We start from the raw sequence: 25,116 nt of genomic DNA, 5'->3' as shown, positions 1-25,116 counted from the left end.
GATTACAGGCTTGTGTCACTGAGTGTGCGGTGGATCTCGCTTTTTTTGATATCCAAATTTCTTTATCTGATTTTACTTTATATTCTTTGAATACTGTACATCATTTATTGGAATAAATTAAGTCTTTTAGACTGAAAGCATTGAGTAGATCTAAATTTTATCATTAGCTATAGGCAATGTATCAAGTTTGATACATGAGTACAAACCACATGTTAGGGCTATGATATTATTTTTATATGCTTTCTAGTTTAAGTAATTAAATCTACATGAATTTCATTATCCTGGGGGCTTGGAAGCAGTACAATATTATTTAAAAATGTAAATTTTTTCATATCCCAGCATGAAATTATTTACTTGGACTGAGGTTACTATGGTAGGCATTACAAGAAGTATATATAAATGGTCTCAAGATCTAGGATGGGAGAGGGACATAAATAATTTTAAATTAAGTATAGATGGTATAATATAGTTAACTGAGAGTTTAAAGAAGTGATATTTTCCTTTCTCAGAAATTATTAAAAATGATCCCATTATTTTATTTTATATTACTTATTTGGAAGAATGGGCATGGATTCATCATGTGACAATGTAGGAGGTTTCGGTAAATTGAGGGAAAGTAGGTTTCTAGGAAAAAATGTTCTGTACTAAAGTCTAGAGGCTCTGTATTCTACAGCTAAAATGAATTGCAATGAATATTAATATATTGAAGATGATGATAAACTGTGAAATAAATGTACGATTCTCAAATCTACCTGGTCATTTCCATGTGCAATCCTTCATTCCTTGGGATAGGTGTTTTCCGATACAGTGCTACGCTACATGATTTAAATAAAATATAAGGAATTGTTAAAAATTGTTAGAATTAGAATATAATTTAATACCCTAGTGTGCCATTGAAGATTTCTGAGTAGTAAAATGACCCTTTCTGAGAAGTACTTTTGGGGGATTAATCCTGCTGTCATACATTTGAGGCCAGATGTGTGAGGATATAGGAAGCAAGGATCAAAAATGGAAAGTGAGAGTGTTTCTTAGGGGACTATTGCAGTTGTGTGAAAAATTATGAATCATGATGGTCTGAAGTGAAATGGAAAGAAAGATGCATTCACCAACTTTGAAAGAGGAATGACATAAAGAAGAAGAAAGGACTGTGATGTTTTAGGATTTGTTATTCTAATTAACAGACTGAATGGGATTTAGGTGTCCATTTAAAATGAGGTGTCCATTTGATAATGTCTAGAAAACAGTAATAAATGAAGATTTATAACTTAGGAAAAGGATTACTTCAGGTGAGCAAGAATTTGAATGCAGCACAAGTAAAAATGGTAGCCAAATCTACAGAGGTAGGGGATATGGCAGAGAGTATGTAAAGAGAAAAGAGAAACAGTCAAAATATAAACTTTTTGAGGACCCATATATGTTGGCCCTGATGAAGAAAAATTTCTCTGGGAGAAATAATGATGTAGTAGGACAGAAGCCAAAGACTGCAAAGTTTCAAGTAAAAGGTAGAGTTAAATACCATAGACAATTTTAATGAGGTGAGAACCAATGACTTTCTTGAGTAGGAAGTCACAGGTCATCTTCAAATTTATTCAGTCAGAATTTGCAAGAGAAATACCCATTGTAAGAATCTCACAATTTCTAGGTTTCCTTGTAGATCCTAAAAGGAAATATTGCTTTTGTGGGAAGTTTTGAAATGAACGTGAAAGAAATATAGAGGCAGCACAAGGGAAAAGCAGGTCTAATAGAGGTTATTTTTCCTGCTTTTTTGGGGGGTGGATGGTGGTAGAGAGAAGAGGTTAAAGGAAATCAACAGAAAAGACCAATATATTACAAAAAAGTGTCAAAATTATTGCCTCTACATTCTTTATAAAGTCAAAGACAGCTTCATTTAAAAAAATCTTAAATAAATGTATTAGTATGAAAGAAAACTTAAAAAGCAGGGGAATGCTCTTTTCTCTAGCAAGAAGGAAAGGTTTTCTTGAAATGGAGGCAAAAGACAGGGATCTCCTTTCTGCTATTCTCAGATTTGACTGATATTCCAGCAAGGAGGAGGGCAGGAAGAAGGACAGCCCAGTGCTGCTGTCTCATCTGCTGCAGTACTCGGGTCAGACTGGACTGAACGCAGTCAGTAAGCAAAAAGTCAGAAAAGCTTAGTGCTCTCTGGTGGAGCATGAAGGGGTGCCAAGGAAGCATTAGCAAAAGAAACAGAGCTGTTTATCCAAGCTGTAATGAAGTCAGAGGAAACATGAGTGAATAGCCTGGAACAGAATGGAACCCTCTCAGGCTGGTGAATCACTGGTCTGGGATGATGGGTGGATACCAGGATATATGAGCAAAGGGCATAGAGGAATGGAAATTAAAGAACAAAATAATTAAAGCATAGAGAAATCAAATTAGGATCAATTTGATGCTTGGCATTGTTGATATCTATTCCTTCTAAGCTGTGAAGAAATCTGCAAGATCCCAGCCCACCGCTCTCTAGGAGAAGACAAAGTGAGAAGATGGGCACCCGGCAAGGTCAAGGTTCCCAGTGATCACATCACTTCTGTTTTGGTGTGGTACAAGTTGTCATCAATTCCTAGAGCTCTGTGTTTATTTGATTATGTGTTTTTGTGGACTCACAATCTTGATGAGGGCAGTAAGGAGTAGGTAAAAGGAAAACAGAGGTTTTGTTTCTTTTCTGATTTAGGGATGATGTGTGTTTCTGGTTATCTTCCAGAAGTGATACATTGGATGAAATCAAATCAATAGATTTATTTTTAGCACCCCCCATAGCACTCATCTAAGCTACATTTAACTGGGTCTGTTTTGTTTCACTCAGCACCAACTCCATCATCAGTGCTTAGTGATTATTATAATAACATCAAGTTCTAAATGCCAGATGTTGAAGTTGTGAATTCCATGGTGCTTCATTCAGAGTGGTAGTTCCTTAGAGAGGATCTTCATGGAGGATCTTGAGGATATCAGAAGGAGTGATAAAAATGTTCCCTTTTATCCCCTTCTACTTTAGCATGGTTTGTTGCTCCTTTTCAAAAAAAATGCTTATAATTAATAGTTCTACAAATGTTGGTATTATAAAATTTGTATGTTTGACATCCTTTTCGAGTGTTTGTAAATAGTCAACTCTTATGCATTTTAATGTATATTTAGTGACTATTTAAATGCTATTGAACATGGTATTTTTATCCAACAGTGTGTGATTAACATTATTCTCATTTGGAAGTTGTGTGGTGTAATTTTTTTTTAAATTTTAGGGTTAGAAGTTGGGAAGATATAAAGAAATAGATAAAGTATGCAGTTTGTGAGTTGAAATATTAGTTCTTCTGAACATTTTGAATATATGATATTCATGGTGCTATTTTCATTCTGTCTTTGAAAAATGTCTTCATATGATTGATTTTCAACATTGAGCCAAATTGCCTCAGTTTTATGGGAACATATTCTTTTCAATAGCAACAAAATATTCTTCGATATTTTAATCTTAATAACTGAAAACTATTCAATATATGCCAGATTCTCTGAGGATCTCCCATGGTAACTTTTATGGAAACGTAATTGTGATTTGGGAATGAAATACAATTCTGAAAACTCTTAAGGAACTAAGACTTGGTCTTTAGGAGACTTTAGTATCAAATTTGTTAAGCATAATCTCTGTCTGCTTATTTAATGGAATTTCTTCAAGTGATTCTTTCAAAAGAGCTTTTGTCATTCAAGTCATATTTATAGAAACTTAGAAAAGTTGTCAAATACTATCTATCTGTTAATTATTTATTTTTGAATGACAGTAGCATTTTTTTTCAAAAGAAATTTATGTTTCATGTGCAAAGAAAGTCTACTTTAGTTGTAAAGGAAGAATAAGTTAAAGGAGTGGATTATTTTAGTGTCATAGAATCAAAGAATGGGAGCTCAAAGGGACCTCAGAGAATATTTAATCCTGCTCTTTCTTTATAAAAGTATGGAAACTAATATCCAATATAGCTGTCACTTGTGCAAATGGCTCAGACACTTTATTAACATGTATTGTGATATATATATATATATATATATACACTAAATATTTTCATAATGTTTTATTTTTGTGCATTACATAAATCAAGTTATCGGATATTGGAGTTATTTTAATCATTTTTGGTCATGTTACTTTTCTAATAGTCACTGTTCTTACTATCTAGGCTGGGAGCACATTTTGTAGTATAATCCTCTTGAAAACATTTTTAAAAATTGGATTCTAGCTAATATGAGTAGTCATACCATCCGTTCTTTGTGATATATGACTCTCTACATATACTCAATTATAGAAAATTTGAGTTTATCAGATCTGCATGAGTCCACACTATTGATCTCTTCTTCTGCCTTCCTCTCCCAACTAATTTTTTAAACTGACAGGATTTACTGGTTTCTGCATTTAATTCTATAAAAGATTTTTTTCTACCGTGTTCCCTCTCCCTACCCCACTATGAATTAGCCTCCTTATATCAGAGAAAACATTCCAGCATTTGGTTTTGTAATGGTCATCATTATCCAATGTACATGTGTGAAGACACAAATTGGTGTGAATATACTTTGTATACAACCAGAGATATGAAAAATTGTGCTCTATATGTGTAATATGAATTGTAATGCATTCCGCTGTCATATATAAATTTTAAAAAATTAATAATAAAACATTTTTTTAAAGATACTAAGTCTAATTTTAGTTAGAAAAGAAGAATAAGTTCAAGAATTTCGTTATACGTCATAGTGATTGCAGTATATTGCACATTTGAAAAAAGAATAGATTTTAAGTGGTCTTACCAAAGGGCAGGAGTAAGTATGTGAAGTATTGAATGAGATAAGTAGCTTGATTTAGCTGTCCCACAATGTATACATATACTAAAACATTATGCTGCTCAGCAAAAATATGTATGATTTTTACTTGCCAAAACCTATTAATAAAAAGCATGTAACTAAGAAAAATTAAACAGATGCTAAGGCCACACTCATTTAAAAAAAAAAAAAATCACTCCTATGGCTCCATGACCTTGCTTTTGATTTAGTTTTTGCCTGAGGCAGTGTCTTAACTTCAGAATCTTTTTATCAGGCTGAGGATTAAAAAAAAATATACAGGTACAGTAGTTCCCTCTGTTATCTACAGTTTTGCTTTCTGCTGTTTCAACTACCCACAACCAACTGTGGTCCAAAATTTAAAAAAAATAAAAAAGGAAAATTCTAGAAACAAACAATTAGTAAATTTTACATTCCACACTTTTTTAGTGAGATGATAAAATCTCACACCTTTCAGTTTCTCACTGTGGGGAAGGAATCATCCCTTTGTGCAGCCTGTCTGCACCATAGGTACTAGCTTCCTGTCAGTCACTAAATAGCCACTAGCATTATCAAGTCCATTGTTGCAGTGCTGGTGTGTAAGTATTGCTTATTTTGTTGCTGAACAATAGCTCCAAAGCTTCAGAATAGTGATGCTGCTAACTTGAATTTGCCAGAAAGAAACTGTAAACTGCTTCCTTTAAATATAAAGGTGAAAGTTCTCAATGAGTAAGGGAAGAAGATCATGTCCTGAATGTTAAGAATATTCTCCTGTAGCCTACATTCATTCAAAAATGTTTCTTTGTATTCTTAGGAAATATAAATAGGAAAAATCTAGTATATAGAGAGTTTGATACTATTCAAGGTTTCAGTACTCCACTGGGAGGCTTGGAATATGTTCTCCAATGATAAGTGGGGCTACTGTAATTTTCAGTCTTACAAGTCCTGTAATTCATGTTCCTTTCCACTTTTATCTTTGTTCACAAGCAGAAAGGATATGTTATGGATTTACAGTTTCTTATAGGAATTTATTAAATGTGGCTAATTACAACCAACTCCTGCTACCAACATACTGTATACCTCTTTTCCCAGAGCCTCAAATATCTTGTGTGCATTTTCAGCCTTTCAGATATCGCAGGCAAGTTTTACTGAATATTTTACCTCTGCTTAACATAAGTTGTCATGTTTCTAAACTCATTATTTTACCTTATAATAACCATATTAGAATCAGCTGTAGACTACTTATTTCTCAAGGCAGATATAAAAACCAAAATTAGGGGAAAAAATAAATGTGTAATATTAAAATAGTATAATGATACTCTAATATACCAAATTAGTATAATTATGGAGACATTTTTTCTACAATCTCACCCAAACACCATAGACTATGTATTTTATTTTTATGCATTTTATCACATAGGTAGAATTTTCCTCTGATACTGGTTTATATCACCATTTTTTCTGAACATTATTTAATAAATGCCAATAATTTTTATAGTTATTGTTTAGAGTATATAAAAATTCTATCAAGTGGACGACCATGTATTTTTAGCTCCTTTAAAGAGGTGGGAATTTAGATCATCTTTAGTTTCCTCCTATATACTATAAGTATGATCATTCGAAGGGGGTGGGGGCAGAGACCATGGAGTCATAAGACTATAGTTGACAAAATGTTGAGTGACAAGGAGCTGTGTCATAATTAGAACAAAATATATTCAGGATTCTAAAGCGAGCAATGGTTCACAGGGGACTGGAGGAATCAATAGACTAGTGAAACTCATCTTGGTGAAATGGAAGATCATGTCCCTCCATGCCTCTGGCCAGGTTGATCCACCAGGCTGTGATACTTTTAATTCTGCTCCAGAACTAAAAGTAGTCTATCTTATAGAAACTTTTAGGAAATCCTAGCATATTTATTAATCTTATCATTGAGATCAAGAGATGGTATGGATTTTTTTTAATGATTTGATTTCTTTTTTTCAAACAGGCATTTTAATAGAAAAACCAGAAACATATTTTCTGACTATGTAATCTCCCTAGAAATATTCAGGAATTTATTTTAAGTCTCCTTCCCTAGGGCCATTAATGATGTAATCCTTTCAAAACACCAGAAAATCTTTGAAGACTAGATACAAAATAGAGGATTCAAAATCTCTTAAATATAATTTCACTTTTTTTCTAAGTATACCAGAGAATATCACTAAATATGAAACATTAGAGAGATATTATAAATGACTTTCCAGTTATGATCCAAGGAATTTTAAGCATTTTAAGAAGAACCTCAGGGACTATTTCAGAGGGAGTCAAGGATAGCTGATAGGTAGAGATCCAGGCTCTGTGACACTCCATGGCCTTAAACCACAGAATCTGGTTTGGGTACTAGGATTCTGAGTAAGACTTGATTCTTGATAGAATTTTGTGGATTTTAAAACTGTGGTGGTGATAGCGGAGGCACAGAACAAAAACACATTGTTTACATCCACTCTCATTGTGGAACCATCTACAGTGTTCTTAAGTCCTGCTTGATCAGGAGAAGCAAAAGCTGCCAAGAAGCCAATAGCTAAAACTCTCAGATGAATGCACCTACTATGTTGTGGGGAAAAAGTAAACTAAGCTGTAGATCTTAACCTCAAGAATCAGAGCTCCAAGCAAATATGTTGTATCTGTTATAATAAAAGCATGTGCCAGGAGTAAGGATTGTGGTCAAAGTCATACTTCTTGCATGAGAGAGGTGATACTTGTACCTCAAATTTTTAACAGGAGTGAGTCACATGGAATAGTGAAGGACACTTCAATTGGAAGTAGTAGCAGTTATGATATGAGGTTATGGAACATCATGATGACTTAAGGACTGCAAATAGCTTATTACAATTATTATAACAAATATTTGCAGGTAGATGTGTTACAAGATCCCAGACCATGATTTTCAAACATTAGTGTGGATGAGAATCACCTGGAAGACTGGTGAAACATTTATGAGCCTCACTCCCAGAGTTTCTCATTCTGTAGGTCTAGGGGTGGGGATGCCCCAGAAGTTGCTTTTCTAACAAGTTTCCAGGTAAATCTTGTGATGCTGGGGAACAAAGCATTTAGTCCTTCTATGTAAGGGAGGGAGAGAATGATAATTTTCTCTCCTTTCTTTCTGAGTTCTTAGCTGGAACCCCTGTAACTAAAGACAGAATAGCAGGAGAAAAAGAAACAGAAGTTGAGTGATGTCTAGCTCACTTGCACACAGGTAACACTTGGAAAGTGAGTAAATCTCAAGGAGTTGACTTTGAATTTAGGCTTAAATACCATTGTTTACCAAAATAAAGAAGTCTTCTGGGAAGGACCATGAGGAATGATGCTCAGAAGAGAAGGGAGAACAAAGATAAGGCTTCTGATGCAGACTTAAGTCTTGTGTTTTCCACTGAAGAGCCTCCGGTGAGGTAGTCCTCCTCCTTTCTGTACAGGGAAACCACCTTTACAAATGGTGATTACCTTTGTAGATATAAATTTCTCTCATGACAGGATAAGTTTCAGAGTTTCCACTGTGTCTGCTCTTTCTCAAAATAAATATACTCAAAATAATCCTTATGCCAAAAAAGGCATATTTGGATGTAGCATATTCTGGTCTTCTATCTTTGTGGTTTCAGATAGCATTTTCTGGTCTATTACAACCAGTAGCGAATGCCTATAAGCAAGGTCTGATTTTTTTTTCTAAGTATGATGTAAACCTACTATCAGGAGAAAAGCATTAAGAAAAAAATATGAAAATTTGACTTGTATTATAAATAGAAGTACTTGCAAGAACAATTTAACATATTAGAAAACATGTGTGTATATTGTTTTGTATTTTAGCATTTATCTGAAGTTTTTAATAGAAAAATAAGATGTATTCATTTTACAATATTTAAACATTTCAAAAATGCACAAATCATAAATAGCAACTTTCCAAAGCTACTTGCTATTAGTAGTTTTTAATGCATTTCTGAATAATTTATATTCTTTTGTGAGTATATATATATATATATATATATATATATATATATTCTTGTGTGTATTTATAACACACACACACACACACACACACACACACACTGCAAAAGTAAGGAGAAATCTCATTCTACTCCTTCCAAAGTTTTACTGGAATGAACTGACAACAGACGGATTAATAGGAGAAAAAGACTTAAAAATTTATTTCACATGAACAGTGGGAAATCCCAGGAGTGTGATTATTGACCATATTAGTAAGGTGTGGACACTTATCTATCTCAGACAGGGACATGTAGGGGAATGTTGCATTCTTTTTGAGAGGTAGTAAATGGTTATTAGGAAGGAGGAATGTCTCCCTTATTAGGGAGACAGATTAGCTTTTAAATGATTCTTTTAGAAATTTGAATGAACCCCCAAAATAGACATCTTGTGACAAAACTCTATCTAGGTACAAATTCCTCAGTGGTCTTTTCTGCCATTGCTAATTAGATACTAGGGAGAAAGAAGAAGGTAATTGTGTTCTCTTCGGCAAGTCCAGTTTCAAGGCCAATAAGAGAATGACAGAACAAAGTTTTCCTCATGCCTTTGGAAAACAGAGGATCAAGAGAAAAAATAGCCGGTGGTGGAAGAGTGGAGGTCAGAAAGATATTGATCCTCCAGCTCAGCATGTCAAAGCGCTACATTTTGGGATGTTCAGATCTGCTTCATTCCTTTTACATTTGTGTCAAATAGTACTTTGTTGTGAATGTACAATGATTTCCCCATTTGCTGGTGACTTTCTCTGGACATTCTGTATGTCTTGGTATGCTTAAGCAATTGTGCCTGGAAGAAAATCCTTACAGTGCAATTGATTGTTCATGACTTTTAAAAATGATATACCACCACTATTGTTCTAGTCTCCCAGGGTGGTTTGTAACAAATTACTATAAACTTGGTAGCTTAGACTAATAAAAATTTATTCTGAAATTTCTAAAGATCCAGGTGCAGGACGAAACTTCTTAAGGAGTCTTTGTGGGAGACCGCTCCTCTTTAACATCTGATGTCAGTAGTTGTTTTGGTATTTGGGGGCTTGTGGTCACCTCTCTTCCTATTCTGCCTCCATCTACATATCAACACATCTATTTCTGTCATCTTTAATGTCTGTCACTCTCAACTCACTCTGCTTTTCTCAGTTGTAAGAGTACATGTGTTTGAATTTAGTGCCCACCTGGATATTCCAATATGTTTCTCTGTCAAAATCCTTAACTTAATCATATTTTTTACCATATAAAGTAAGATTGTAGGTTCTGAGTATTTGGATATGGACGTGGTCACCATTCAGCTTGCTCTACTTGTTTTTACACAGTTCTAAAATTAAAATATTAGAAAATATGGGAATTGTTTTTATGAAAGTTTCAGCTCCAATTCCTCATAGATAATCACATGCTGGTTCATATTATTTTTCCTAATTGGCCAATTCTAAAATAATGTCAGTGAGCATGATCCTTATTATCAATTAGAATTCTCAGAGTCATTTTAACTACAGCAGTAATTTACATCTAAAAATAGGATTTGTATTAACAACATTGTGTGGACCGTGCTCGATGGATATCTTTCTTGCCTGGATGTCAAAGTAAATCAGTCCAACAGATTGAAAAGATGGTTTACTTTGAACAATAAAATAGTCTCCCAGGACTAGATTCCAATTTTAATTCAATTACAAGTTAGAAAAGAAAAGATTTGGTTCAATTTAATTCCTGTTATAAAATTGGGCAAGTTGTCTCCTAAACTTAAACACCATACATTAGTTTGACATTGCTAGATTCTTTTGTGTAAGAAAAGAAAGTAAAAAGATCAGTCTATTATTCTTTAAAAACATATTAATTTGTTCAGGTACAAACATGGGACACTGTTTAGGTCAGATGTGAAAGAAGACATGTGCTTTAATGTAGAGCATCCAGATGAATTTATGGTGAAGTCAATAGTCTCCTAGCTCATATTGATTTAATCTGGTACTTAGTTTTCTGAGTACATTATTTCTAGGCAGTATATTGAAAGATAAACTTCTGGACAGTGTAGGCTATTGATAAGGCTTCCAAGAACTGATGCATGCTTGTTTAGGTTTGGGAAATTGAAGAAAGGATTATTCACAAGGTTAACAGAGGAATATTTCAATATTCTGTGCAACTGAATGAGTCTTGAGTAAAACTAGAGTCTAGCATTGCTAATAGTTTTATTACTTTTGGATCCTGCATCTTTTCCATAAATTAATCAACTTAACTTATCAACCCATATTAATTACAGAAGACAAGAAAAAGTTCTTGGGCATTAGTATGTGTTCTATCATATAAGTTGTTGAAAATCACTTGAAATACTCAGATTTTTTTATTAGCCTTCAAGCCTTTCTTTTGTTAATGATAGCAATACATTGTAGCCTCTAGACTCAAAACGATAATAGAAAGCACTGATAAATATAAATAAGCTAGAGAAAATGTTGAATTTTCAAATTACTTTGAAGGATAGTTCTAGTTTTTGAATTCCAAAAAGTAAGTATATTGATTCTGATGGACATGATAGCTAAAGGCTATGTAATAATTGAATTTGAAAATTCACCACTGAAATGAAACTGAAGAAGTGTAATTGTGTGGAGAAGAAGCAGCCTCCAAGTTGGTGTGTTAAAGTAGAATCAGCCCAGAGTGACCCTAATAAAAAGATAGCAGTCATGGTACCAATTTGGTTACCTACTGAACAATACACTTGGAAAAAATCCCTTTGCACCTCTGATCCTTTATGCCTTCATCTATGAAATGGGATTCAAAATAGCAGTTTCTCTGAATCTGTGGAATTATCAAATATCAATAAAATTTTAGAGAAAAATTGAAAGATTTAAAACATTATTTTTCTTGCAGCCAGTGATAAGTAAAGTTTGTCATAAAACGTGGCATATAAGGGGGACAGCTAAGAAGCAAAATTAGCACTTACTACATGCCATCTGTTAGGTATAATAATTCACATGGCTTTTGTAGTTGGAAATAAGCCTTATGCCTACTTGGATTTTAGGAAGCTGTCCCTAGAAGAGTTATTTTCTCAGATTAAAAAAAATGTCATTCCATTTGCTAAAAAGTTGATATTCTACTGGATTTTTAGTTAGATGAAGAGATTCTAAAACACTACCTTTCCTTTTTAAGACTAAAGACCTATATATTCATTGCATGAGTAGTTGATATTGATGTGTTTAGAATAGACCATGATAGTTTAGGATATGTAGAGAAAGAGATGTAAAATAAATTAACCTAAGTGTAACTACCAAGCAGGGAACTTCTGGCTCATTGCCCCATTAGTTGAAAAGAACCTAGGGTATGGGTTGCTCTTTCTGGAAGAAAATGGTCTCGTTAAGGCAGTGTGAAATTTCATAGAAATGATGAGCATGTAGAATTTGGACTTCTCAAGATCTCTTTGTTCTGGTTCCTAAAATCATGTGTAAATTGAGTGTAATCAAACATAGACTAAAGGGGGAGGGCCCGGTTTTCAGATGTGCCTCCCACTTTCCCTTGAGGCTCTGCCCTGAACCCAGAGAAGTTCTCTCTCCAGAGGAGATGAATAGAAAACACATTTGTTCAAAACATAAAGGTCTTCCTCATTTTCATGGTACTTGAGGGTGGGATGAGGCTGCATTCTTGAATTAACAGTGCCCCCCTTAAAAAAGCTGCAGAGGCTCCCAAGTTCCTAATGTGACTGGAGCTGCTATAATCAAAGCTGTCTTCAATGCCGTTGCTGTCAGATTCTAAGATTTTAGATGTGACTTTCAAATTCCTTTACTCATCTTTTTCTAGCCGCCACTGTCAGTTTCCACCAACTTAGCATTTAGATAACATTTTCTCCATCCTCTAATATAAACCTCCCTTCACCTGGTGACTGTTGTCTTCCTTCAGGACTTTAGAACATGTGGCTCTGGGTGCCAGGCATGTGACTGTTGATTTAATTGAAAGAACTGACTCCTTCCTAACTTTAATCCAGTCATATGAAATTTTGGCCCAAACAATATTACCTCTTAGTATCTAAAGGTCTACATATTCAGCATCATATTGAGGTTGAAATAAACATATTTGATGTGTCATAGACTCAGCATATTCGTCTATCACCCACACCTGATTAAAGAAGTTTTAATTCTGAAACAGAAGTTCCATAAAATAATTTTTGTTTGTTTACTGCCCATTTTATCTCATTACTAACACATGTATACATTATCAATGCTATTTTTAATAATGTTCTTTTAAACTTTGTATTTCCATTGTTATTGGGTATTTGTTTAGTTGAATTTTAGAGCAATCTGTTCAATACCTTAATGGGTCTAGAGAATTATTTGAATGACAATTAATGCCAATCAATTTTCTTTTTCATAATGAAAGATATACAATATACTCATGTACACATGTATGTATACATGTGTGTATAAATATATATATATATGTCATATATATATGTCTGATTCTCCTTTACCTTATAGTTTTTCACTCATGCACACATTTTCTCATCAAATCAATCCTCTCTCTCTCTCTCTCTCTCTCTCTCTCTCTCAGAAAGAGTCAGTTTTTTCTCTCTCTCTATATATAGATGTATATACATACATATACAAGCATATTAAATTTTACTAATTATTAAAAGATGGTCACAGTTATCGGAATTAGTTAATGCTAGTGGCATCAATGAGGCTGTGGAATTCAATTATATGTGTAACACTTGTTTTTCTATTTCTTTAGATAACGCAGAGCCTGTCTACCTCTCTTTCTTTGCTTTGCCTTCAAATATTGCACTTCAACACAAAGTGACTAGGCTAAAAGATTCCACAAAAAAACCCAAAGAAATCCATTCAAGAAGTCATCTATCAACAGGTAAAAGTATATTTTAAATTCTGTTTTTTCTTGGCTGCACCCACAAGTGAAAGGAACAAAGCATAACAGCCACCAGTTGTATAAAATATTACAGAATTGTGCACAGGAAGAAATCATGAGGCCAAAGAGTGTGTTTGAACTGTATCCTGAGTATTCATCAACTCAAGAGTTGCTAATAAGGAAGAGATGACAATCTTGGTGACAACCTTTCCAAGGGCTAATTGATCTGGCCCCACTTTCCAATGAGTTAGTTAAGAGATCAGAAGATGTTGAGTTATGTGAAAGAAACAAAATAGGTACTAGGTAAGAAAGTGAAGAGGCATATGAGTGGTGACTTGCAATCTGGAGCATGCAACTGTAATTCAAATCAAGGAAATATGGGGGGAATAGAGAAAAAAAATATATATATATAGACTAAGATAGTGAACTGACAAACTGTGACAAGAGTAATACAAAAACAAAAAAATTGAAAGACTCAATTGAATAATGCTATTTTATAAAAAGGAAAGAAAGCTTTTGAAAAGGTTGAAACGTGTTAACATCTGAGAAAATGGATCGACTTCTATTACAAATAATATAAAATTCAAATAGTTAATGATCTGAACAACAGACCTGCAGTTTGAGGCTATGAACATTAGAAAAACATGAATGTAGTAGGGAGACGAAATCAGACCTCTTCTCAGGTCTTCCTGGAGGATAGAATCTAGAGAAATGGGAAGTAGTTCATTGTCTATGGAAGGCTGATGTGCAGATCAGAAACTGTCTTTCAAAGTTGTTAAAGACTTTTCATTTGATAAATGACATATGTGGAAATGATTAATTCCTAGAGTAGATGAGTATATGCTTGTGTTTCCATGTGTTGTGTGTGTATGTGTTTATTTGCACGTGTGTATTGGAGGTAAAAATAGGAGGAGTTAAGGGAAAAGAGAGCTAGCATAAGTCATTGCTATGCATTTTTACTTCTTTCAGTTTTTTGGAAGCCTCTATTTTTTGAGCCCTTTTTCTAGATTTCAGTAGATTCATTATTTACCTGTGTCTACATTAGTCAAGATTTATTCAGGAGATATTGCTTTTCTTTACTTTTCATTTAGGATGTGATCTAAAGTCAGCCTCTTCTCAGGCACTTACACCACAATTGCTATCAGCATTAGCTACATGGTATTGCTATCTCCTTGTAGAAAACATTTAAATTAAAAAAAAAAAAACAAACCTATCTCAATCAAATGTATGTGGGCCCACATTTTATTTGTTTATATATTTAACTTATTTTATGGCAAAACAACATATTATATCTCATTGTTATTTGGAAGTGTACAAATTCATTTTAAAGCTAAAATTATAATTACAGAGAGAAAATTACAGCAAGTAGTACAATTGATAAAATAATTTCTTTCCAAGCACAAGTAGTTACAACTAAAAGTGTCCTACTACACATCAAAAACAATGCTGAGAACTTGAGATATAGTGAACAACTTGTTATCTTGGACTAATGGCAAAGACATACATTGAATAAACCATTAGAAATGCTATTTGAAGGTAACAATTTTATAGAGGTTTCAAAATTATTAATTGAAAGAATGAGAAATTTGGAGCAAAAAATATATTTTCCTATGGTTTAGATTGAAATAAGAGGTGCAGGAAAAAAGTACTCACTGAAATATAACTTAGAATATCAAGATACAATGAACACTCTACCATCCCTAGGTTTAGCAAAATTACATGGGCAATAGTAGCTAACAAAATACTGTTAAAACTGGTCATGTGGCTATGTATTTAGGAGTTAAAAATAATAAATGATAAATTCAAATGATAGAAATGTATCTATATGTAGCACATTTATTTATGTACATTAAATTTATATACATTAAAATACATATTGAACATACATATAAAAGTGTAAATATTTGCTGTATTCATTATTTCATCAATTTCAAGAAACACATTGCTTCACATCTTTGAAGTGAGGATGTCTTACACTGGATAGCATATTACCATCAGTTTTGCCAAAGTGGCAATCATGACAGGGTCTTGGCCTATGCATATATAAATTTGGTGCATAGTCAATTGATGATTGGTCAATTTTAATTCCTTCGTATTTGAGTCAACAAACCATTTATTGCCCTTTAGATAAATAAATATAAGTTCTACTTTCTTTTTTATTTTTCCTTAATATCTTCTGTTGATACGTTCTGTTAAGATCAAGAAAATATTGGTGTCAAAACATAGAATGTCCTGAGCAGCTTGGAAGAAATTGCTGGTGATATTGATGGAGCACTCTGTAGAGATGCTCTTGATAGCCCAGGGGAAAGTATCTTAGTATCATTGAAAATTATTATTCAAAAGGTGATTCAGAAGAATCATCATCTGATCATGAAAATATTTATGAATATATAAACCAGTTGGAAGTTTTTATTTTTCTATTGGTTACATATTCGTAGGTTCAATTTTGATAGAACTTGAAACTGTCATTTCCAATTTTGCAACACAATTATGTACAATATTCACCAACATGTTTGTGATAGTTTAGTCCAGTGTTAGGACTGTGGGTGATTTTGTTTTTCTTTATTATCTCCATTTTTCATGTTTTTAAATTTTAAAATTCAGGCAACACTCTTTATCTTCTTGTTTCAGTTACCTACTGTAACCATGTAACCTTTGTGTAATCTACTCAATGCCACATTTTTTACATTTTTGTGCCTCTTTGTTAGTGAATTTGCAGTTTAGAATGGCCTGCCAGAGTGCTGCTGATGTTCCCCAATGCAAGAAGCCTGGGATACACCTTAGAGAGAAAACATTTGTGTAAGATAAGCCTCATTCAGGCATGATTTACAATGCCATTGACCTTCAGTTTGGTGCTAATACATTAACCATCTTTAAGTGGAAATACACATCAATGAGGTTATATATTGATTGATGAAAATGTGATTGGAGTCGCATATAAACTCAATCCCATATTTCCTTTACAAGCAAATGTTCAGAATTTGTTAATACTGGGTTCAAGATAACATCATAGAACATACCTCCAATGAATAATAAGAATCCTCTATACTCCAAAACATCAGATTAAAAAATCTTTAAGAATATTGTCTACATGTAAAATTATAATATTAAATCAAAAATCTATTTCTGGGAATACTTATAAATGAATCTATGAATATAAATATTTGTATGTAATATATAGAATAAAAACATAGATTTACATGTAATGCCTTCATTAAATTACTATTAAATTTTGCCTGTTGGACTTATACATATATATTCTATAATCAAAATCTTACATAAAATATAAAATATATTTAGTTCATATATTACATACGAGTTTGTGAATATATACACTAGACAGCACATGCCCAAATACATATACTGTAAAAATATAAATACAATTAATTTAAAGCTTCTCATATAATTTGGAATAGTTGTTTCTTAGAGAGCAGGTGTAATCTGGAAGGGCAGATAGAAAGCATCATATTAAAAAGGTCTATTGTTATTTTTCTGAAGCCCTAAAATTATTCAGCATTAGCAGAAAGACTAACATTTCACATTCAAATTCAACTACCATTTATTTATTTATTTAGGGGGGTTACCGGGGATTGAACTCAGGGGTACTCAACCATTTAGCCACATCCTCAGCTCTATTTTGTATTTTTATTTAGAATCAGGGTCTCACTGAGTTGCTTAATACCTCACTTTTTCTGAGTTTGGCTTTGAACTCATGATCCTCCTGTCTCAGCCTCTGGAGCTGCTGGGATTACATGCATACACATCGAATCTAGCTGGGATTTATGACTTTTGAAATCACTAAAAACCAAATCACCCAGTTGAATTTCTAAGTGTTTACTATAGCAGATGTGATAAAAACTACAAAAATTTACACTCATGAATTAATAATGAAAGATGTATTGGCTTCTTTTATGCAAGCAGGAAAATTACTAAATAACATTTTTAAGTCTGTTAATTGTTTTTACACTCTACAATAAACAGTAGTTACCACACAAATGTCATTTGGTATTTCTTCAGTATTTCTCCAGAAATGTTTTATTTTCATTGTCAAGCAATAAGAAAATTGGATATTTCAAAATACAATAAAATTTAGTAATCTATTGATTCGGATGCTTTAGACAACTTTCAAAGGCCAATTGCCATTTTTAGCTTATTTAACTCATATATAAAATCCACCTCTTTTTTTTTTCTTAGTGTTAATGATTTTTAAAGAAATTATTTCTAGTGTTATAAACTGATGAGTAAGGAGAAATAAATACTATAGAAAAAAAAGATGGATAATTTTAATTGTTTCCAAGAAAGCAAAAATGATTATAAAAGCAGAATATAAATATACTGCTAACATTCATATTTAAAAAAATAATTATTGATAAGTTGTGGTATTTTGGGTTGCTTTTGGAAATTTTAGCATCTTTGATAAATATTAAGTTAATATAAATTATTAACTTAATAGAAATGTTTTTGTCCTGATGATCATGATTGACCAAGATATGCATTGTATGCATAGTTTGTGGTTAAAGCATTTTACTTGGCTTTGTTATAATAGTTTCCATGGTATTTTTGGTAGATTTCTTAAAAATGTGTCCTTGTGTTAGTTTTCCATCACCATGACAAAATACCTGAGAAAATAAATGTAAAAGGAGGAAAGGTTTGCTTTGACTCTGATTCATGGTTTCAGAGACTTCAACCCATGGCTGCTTGGTCACTTGGTCCTGTAGCTTTGAGTCCACGGTAATGTAGAACATATGACAAGGAATATATGATGGAGCAATGCAGCTCACTTCATGGCAGCCAGGAAGAAAAGAAAGAGGAAAGTGTTGAGGTTCCAATATCTCCTTCAAAGGCACTGACTAACTTCCTGCCACTTGGCTCCACCTCTTAAAGGTCCAACCACCTCCCATTAACACCAGAGGCTGGCAATGAAGCCTTTACAATGTGAATCTTTAGGAGATACTTAACATCCAAATCATCCAACAGTCACTAGGAAGAGAATTTTTCAAATTATTTTCTTAATGTTTGAAAATCAAATGTTATTGATTATTTTTATTCTTAAGAATAATATAGATATTCAAAGAAAATGTGGCAAAAATGCCTAGGTTTTTCTTTTGGTTTGTTTATTTTGCTTCATTTTATTTTTGAATGTTACCATTATTTCTATTTCTATTTATGTTACTAATTCTATTTATGTCAGCAGTTATTAGTGAAATTTATTCCCTGATATTATTATTTTACTTAGATCTACTTTCTTAATATATCAAGTTTTTCTCATTTAAAAAAATAAAGTACCTTAATGGGTATTTATGGAAACTAAATTGAACAAGTACATATTTACTGGAGATAATAAACACACGCTTAGCAAAATATATAGTCAATATTTACTGAGGTAGATTCTTTGTTCATTAATTGAATTATTGGTTAATTTGAATGTCATACATTTAAGTCAGTTAAGAAATGAGCAGTTTGATCTTTTGAGACTATTTCATTTAATTAATGTTACTGTATCTAGAGCCATGCTTTCTATATGTACCGACTAGAATAATAGGTACATTTGTCATTTATACCCTAACTTCTTTTAAAACAGTAATCAGAGATATTTTTAAAGAAAGCCATTTATCAAAAGAAGAATATGCAAATAATATATGTAAAATAGACTGAAAAAGAAAACAATATATAGTGTAAAAGAAGAAAAGTTTTCTGTTGACCATGGTGGCAATTGAAGGTTTTGATCATTTAAATTTGATTTACTCTTTTTGCAACTTATTTTGAGACCTTGTCTCTAAATAAATAAATAAATAGATAGATAGATAGATAGATAGATAAATAGATAGATGATAGATAGATAGAGCTATGGATGTGGCTCAGTGGTTAAACATCCCTGGGTTCGATCCTGGTGATTAAAAAAAAAATAACACAATATAACTGTTATTTGTCACAACATCTATGAAAGTAGAAAATAAGGATCAGGTCCTATTCCCCAATGTTGAAGACTGAACACCCAAGATACACCAAGTAAGAGCAAAAAGGTTTTAATAAACTAATCCTGATTTCCAAGACTGGTTTCAAAGAAGACATTATATTAAGTGATGCAAGCCAAACATAAAAAGAAAATTACTGCACAGTCTCATTTATATTTAAAATTAAAGAACTTCAAACTTATAGAAGCTAATGGTGAAACAATACTTACTGGAGTAGAGGTAGATGGTAGAAATTAGATTTTGTTCAGGAGTATAAAATTGCAGTTTATAGAGTGAATAAGTTTATTGTATAATGTACAACACAATGACTACTTAATAATATTGTATATATTCTGGAAATTTGTGACATGAATAGCTTTTAGGTATTGTCAATAACAACAAAAAACAAAAACAGAAATGAAAAATGGTAACTATATGAGGAGATATGTTAATTAAATTGAAGGTAATGATCAGTTCACTCCGTATATGCATATTAAAATGTCTTAATTTGCACCTTAAATATGAATTTTTAGGCAAAAAAGAAAGTTATGACCATATTCACAATCATCCAAAAGTGAAATAACAGTAGGCAATAAAAATGTAGGTCATTTTACAAGCTAGATTTTCTGAAAATGTGTGGCAAAATTAGCTCTTTTTTTTTCACTTATTTCTGATTTTTCCCTCTACCTTTCAATTAAGGAATATCTACATATAGAAGATATTTTATTTCAATCTAAAGAAGGTACTTAAAGTAGTGGCAATTGTATATATCTAAGAACTAAGCAAGCCACATCACTCTCCAAAAACAAACCAACAAACTAGGGAACCAAATATTTTTAATTTAATCATGTGGTTTTAATATTATATTACTTTCTTCCATGGGAAAGTGGATGTTCTAAAGCCTCAACAAACAAATGTATTTTGGAGATTTTATTTTATGTATCCTTCATAAAATGGTAGGCAGCACCAGTAATAGAAGTATATTAAAACTAGTATAATTCCACAGAAGCATATAATTTTTAGTTTAATAGTTTAGAAAATAGATTCAGACAGAAATGATTTTACAAACTATCACTTATTAAAAATAGAAAAATTCCAGAGTATGCCTATTAAATGTTTTATAATTCTTTATATTTATTATCTAGTCCTTTGAAAACTTTGTATACATAATTTTAAAGTCAATATTTTGAAAGTAAAAAGTATTTTATTTTAAGTGGTGGCAGTTTCATTTTCTTTATGTTTGGAAAATAAAATTGAAATAGTTTTTATTTTTTGGTTGATTTAGATCTAAATTCTTAACTTCACTTCAAGAAATTTTTGTCCCATAAATTAAATGCTTTTAGTTTTTAGTTTATAGTAGTCCAAGTTATATACTTCATATTATTTTTCATAGATTTTCTGAATTCATGAGTATAAAATATTAATGAAAAATTGTATTGTAGTTGTAACTGGGAAGTACTATTTTAGTAACTAGCAAGAGTGACATACAAAAATGCAAATAAGGTTAAACTGTTATTCATTTTTTTGTGTGTATGTAGGTTACTTGAATTTGAAATACAGGAACGAAATGCCACCAATGCCAAGTTCCCCACCTTTATACCCACCTCCTGATGGAGGATGGGGCTGGGTTGTGGTTGGAGCATCTTTTATCTCCATTGGATTTTCATATGCATTCCCCAAAGCCGTCACAGTATTCTTCAAAGAAATTCAGCAAATATTCCACACCACGTACAGTGAAATAGCATGGATATCATCCATTATGCTGGCTGTTATGTATGCAGGAGGTAAGGTTCTTGTCTTGGATTAAGTAGAATTCTGGATTAGGAAAACAATTCTTCATGCCACAGTTCTACTGTGTGATTTATATGCAGTATCCTGGTATATATTAAAGCCCTATTTTCATGGTACAGTCACAACCAATCAAAAGTATTACTAAGAAATTTTAAATGATTTTAATCCAATATCTCAAACTATTCATTTTGAGCTTCTGGCATTGTTTGAATGAAAATTTATTTGTAAAAATCAAAATTTACAAACTTATGAAATTTTCAAGGTAAATACTTTTCTATTTAGATTGGAATAAAAGCTGCACTAGTGTTGGTATCATTTCTTATTATTGGTCTAGCTGGGAGAAATGTTTTTGTTGTTGTTGTTTTTTTTTTTGAATGAGAAGGAAACTTGTTTAAGTTGCTGACAATTCATAAACTCTGAAAGTACTTTACCTTACACTGCAAAAATGGATTGTTATTCACATTCTAGAGTCTTTCAGAATCAGGTAAGAAACAATTCCTTATTATTATAGGTCTCATTAAATATGACATTTTTTATTTAAATGGTTGCCTGATAACATGTTTTTATATTCTATATTTTAATGATGGGTATGAGTCATGAGGAATAATGAATATATCAAAATATCATCTCACTTCTGAATGTTAAAAAAATGGAATTAGTACATTTTTATGTGGCTTGTCATCTTTAAATCAGTCTCACTAGCAGACCAGACTGACTTACAAATTTTTTTAAAGCCATTACTTAAAATACATGGATTTTAGAGTTTTCATTTTCCAAATGGATATTTAACTGCAAGATACAATTATGGACTCAGAATATAAGAATTTAAACAAATCATATAAATTAGTATCATTTTTTAATTTTAGAAGTAAAGATGATGTTGCTCTTACTGACAGAGATATAACATTATTGCTATGTGTCCAATATTTATTAATATTTAGTTTCAGCCAAGGCCTCCCTCATCACTTGATATACAGGGTATGACTTAATCCTCTTAACCTATGAAATAAATGTTATTTTCTCTCTCTAGCTGATGAAATGGAGAGATAAAATAGCTTTACTGAGTCAAACATCTCACTAGTGGCTGATAAAAGTGGTACTTCAAATATTTAATCACTGTATTCTCTGCCTTTCTCTTATCTTCCTCTTTTCATCTAGAAAATGACAGAGTCAGAGCTAACTCAGGCCTTCTACAAGCCCAATGCAATGTTTTTTCCTTCCTTGCAATGTAGTGACTTATGTACTACACCCACCAAGGTCATTTGTTCAGTGACATAATAATTATTTTTAATGATGCTATCTTTTCATTGCACTATCAACTTAAAAAATATCCTGAAATAATCCTACTGTGTGTGTGTGTGTGTGTGTGTGTGTGTGATGTGTGCATACACACATATGTTGATATTGGTGTTTTCTATTTTTTATTTATCAATAATTTTAGATTGATCCAGCATGGGACTAGTTATGTTTAACTGATGTATTTTTATTTTAATATAAGTGGCATCTTCAGAATGCTACTTGGACATGTCAATAAGAAAATCTGCATCTAAAACCCTTTTTAAAAATCTCTTTTATATAGTTGCTGTAAGCATTTAGCAATGGTGATTTTTTTTTTTTATGAAAAAGGACAAGAAATATTGTGCTTTGGGGTTTGTTCTTTCAGCCAGAGGGTGAGGTTTTCTTTCATAATGCTCTGCTAGAACAACACACAAGTCATCTTAACTTGAGCTCCAAAAGCTCTTAATATAAAGGAATGTAGTGTTTCAATCCCCTCTTAAATACGCAATACCTTGATTTATTTTTATGTGATGCTAAGGATCAAACCCTGTGCCTCACATGTACAAGGCACACGCTCTACCACTGATTTACAGCCCTAGCCCTCCCCCTCTTAAATACAATGAAAAAAGAATCTTCTAAGTGACTTAATGTCAGTATATTGAATTTAATTGGACTTCAGGTCCTATTATATTCTTAATTTTATGTTGTACAAATTGTTGACTAACTTATAGGTAAGACAAAACCTGATGTTATTAAATTAATACTTGACTTAGTTTTTTGCACACAAACCCAAAGACTCAGTGGCTTAAGGCAAGGTAGATTTGTTTCTTACTCAGCAGTGTTTCCTCTTGTGGCTATGCCATCAGTTAAGTCTTTGTAGATTATTCTTTCAATCTTCTCTGTTTGCTGGACAAAACAAAGGTAGACAGCATGGATGATCATAAACTTCATTTATGCATACATCCCATGGGTCAGAACTCTTAAAACTTCCCTACCTAGATTTAGGGACTATGGGAAAGGCCAGAATTCTAGAGGAAAACTCAGAGCTGCATGCATCCAGCCATTGCTGGACTGAACTTTATACCTCACCAATCATTTTTCATAATCAAAAAGAGAATGGGTTTATGGACTTGCCATGGACATATGACAGCCTTCTACTCCCTGGCTGAATATAAAAGCATCATAGAAATGAAGAATGATCTGAGTTTAAATCACTATAAAATATAATTTTAATTTCCTCAAACCACTAAAACTTGGTATGAAATGATAAATAAATACCTGCATTATATTTGTCATAAATATTTTTTCCTTTTATTTATACATTTATTTTCTTTTTTAAAATGTATGGTAAAAACTCAAAAAGGTCCAAAAAAGATTTCTTGAAATTCATAAATAAAATGGTAGTTTGGTAGTTACAAATTTTTAAAAAGTTGCCTTAAACTATTTAGGATACTAGATGAATAAAATTCATCTAAGTTAAAAATTGACAGATATTTGCTTCCAGTAGTTCAAGAAAGCAACGCTAAACATGTGAAAATATTTAGTGTTTAGTAATTGATGATGGTAATATCTAGGTGAGATCCTAGTACTTGGAGTATTTTACAAACTCCTCAGTTTTCATGGCCAAAACATTTGGTATGTCATCTGTGATCATGGAAGAAAGTTGGGGATTTCAGAAATTTTGCTACGCTTTTTTCTTTCCCTTAAAACTGGAAATATAGTTTCAGATTCTTTGCTTAGTGGGTAGAGATGATTATAACTGCTATATCTACCATCTGATCTAGATCTCATGCATTTACATGGCTTGTTGGAAATAAAATTAATGTATTATCCTGGTAGTTTTTAATCTTTTAAAAAATTAATTTGCACATTTTAAGCTATAATCCCAATGTGAAAACAGTCTTTGTTATGAGTGTGCATGATTTTTTTCAGAAACACAAATAACCATTTAGAACAAAAAAGCCTGATAGATTCAGTTACTCTAAGGTGCAGGTTATTAGTTCTGCTACTCAGATTGCAGTGTTTTTTTCCAAGGGCAGTCCATAGATTTTTCTGTTTGGGAATAGAGGGTCTCCTGTTAAAAATGTATAATTCCAGGCCTTATCCTCAATCCCCTCATACCAGAATTTTTGTTGGTAGAGTCCAGAAACTTGCATTTTTAAATAAGTATATTTGAAAATCATCTCACTTTATGTATAATATATGGGTTTACTGCTATAGAAAACATCAATGCTTGATTGAAAAATATTTACATATTTCTCTGTAAGTTTTGAAAGATCTTCATGTTAGAGAAGCATTTTTGGTTGATGATTATAAATTTGAAGACCATATGAGGTCTTTGAGGTGAAAAGGCACATCACTTACTATGAAGTATAATGACTCTCTACCAAGCAACTGAAATATTCTGTTCAACATAATGCTAATTACATTAGCCTGGAGAACAT

At 32.3% G+C, this 25,116-nt stretch overlaps 1 protein-coding gene across 6 annotated transcripts in view; it reads left to right on the top strand.

The window, feature by feature from the left end:
* Slc16a7 (solute carrier family 16 member 7) overlaps positions 1-25,116 on the top strand; it is a 182,983-nt gene that overhangs the window by 80,957 nt on the left and 76,910 nt on the right. For all 6 annotated transcript variants that reach the window (XM_077799241.1, XM_026392955.2, XM_026392957.2 and 3 more), the window contains 2 exons: positions 13,518-13,649; positions 21,142-21,387. In XM_077799241.1, coding sequence (XP_077655367.1) covers positions 21,171-21,387 — 217 coding nt within the window. In that variant the 5' untranslated portion in view covers positions 13,518-13,649; positions 21,142-21,170. The remainder of the gene's footprint in view (positions 1-13,517; positions 13,650-21,141; positions 21,388-25,116) is intronic.

This window comes from Urocitellus parryii, chromosome 5 (assembly GCF_045843805.1).
Source record: "Urocitellus parryii isolate mUroPar1 chromosome 5, mUroPar1.hap1, whole genome shotgun sequence".
Classification (NCBI taxonomy): Eukaryota; Metazoa; Chordata; class Mammalia; order Rodentia; family Sciuridae; genus Urocitellus; species Urocitellus parryii.
This window is presented reverse-complemented; position numbering and strand designations above follow the sequence as displayed.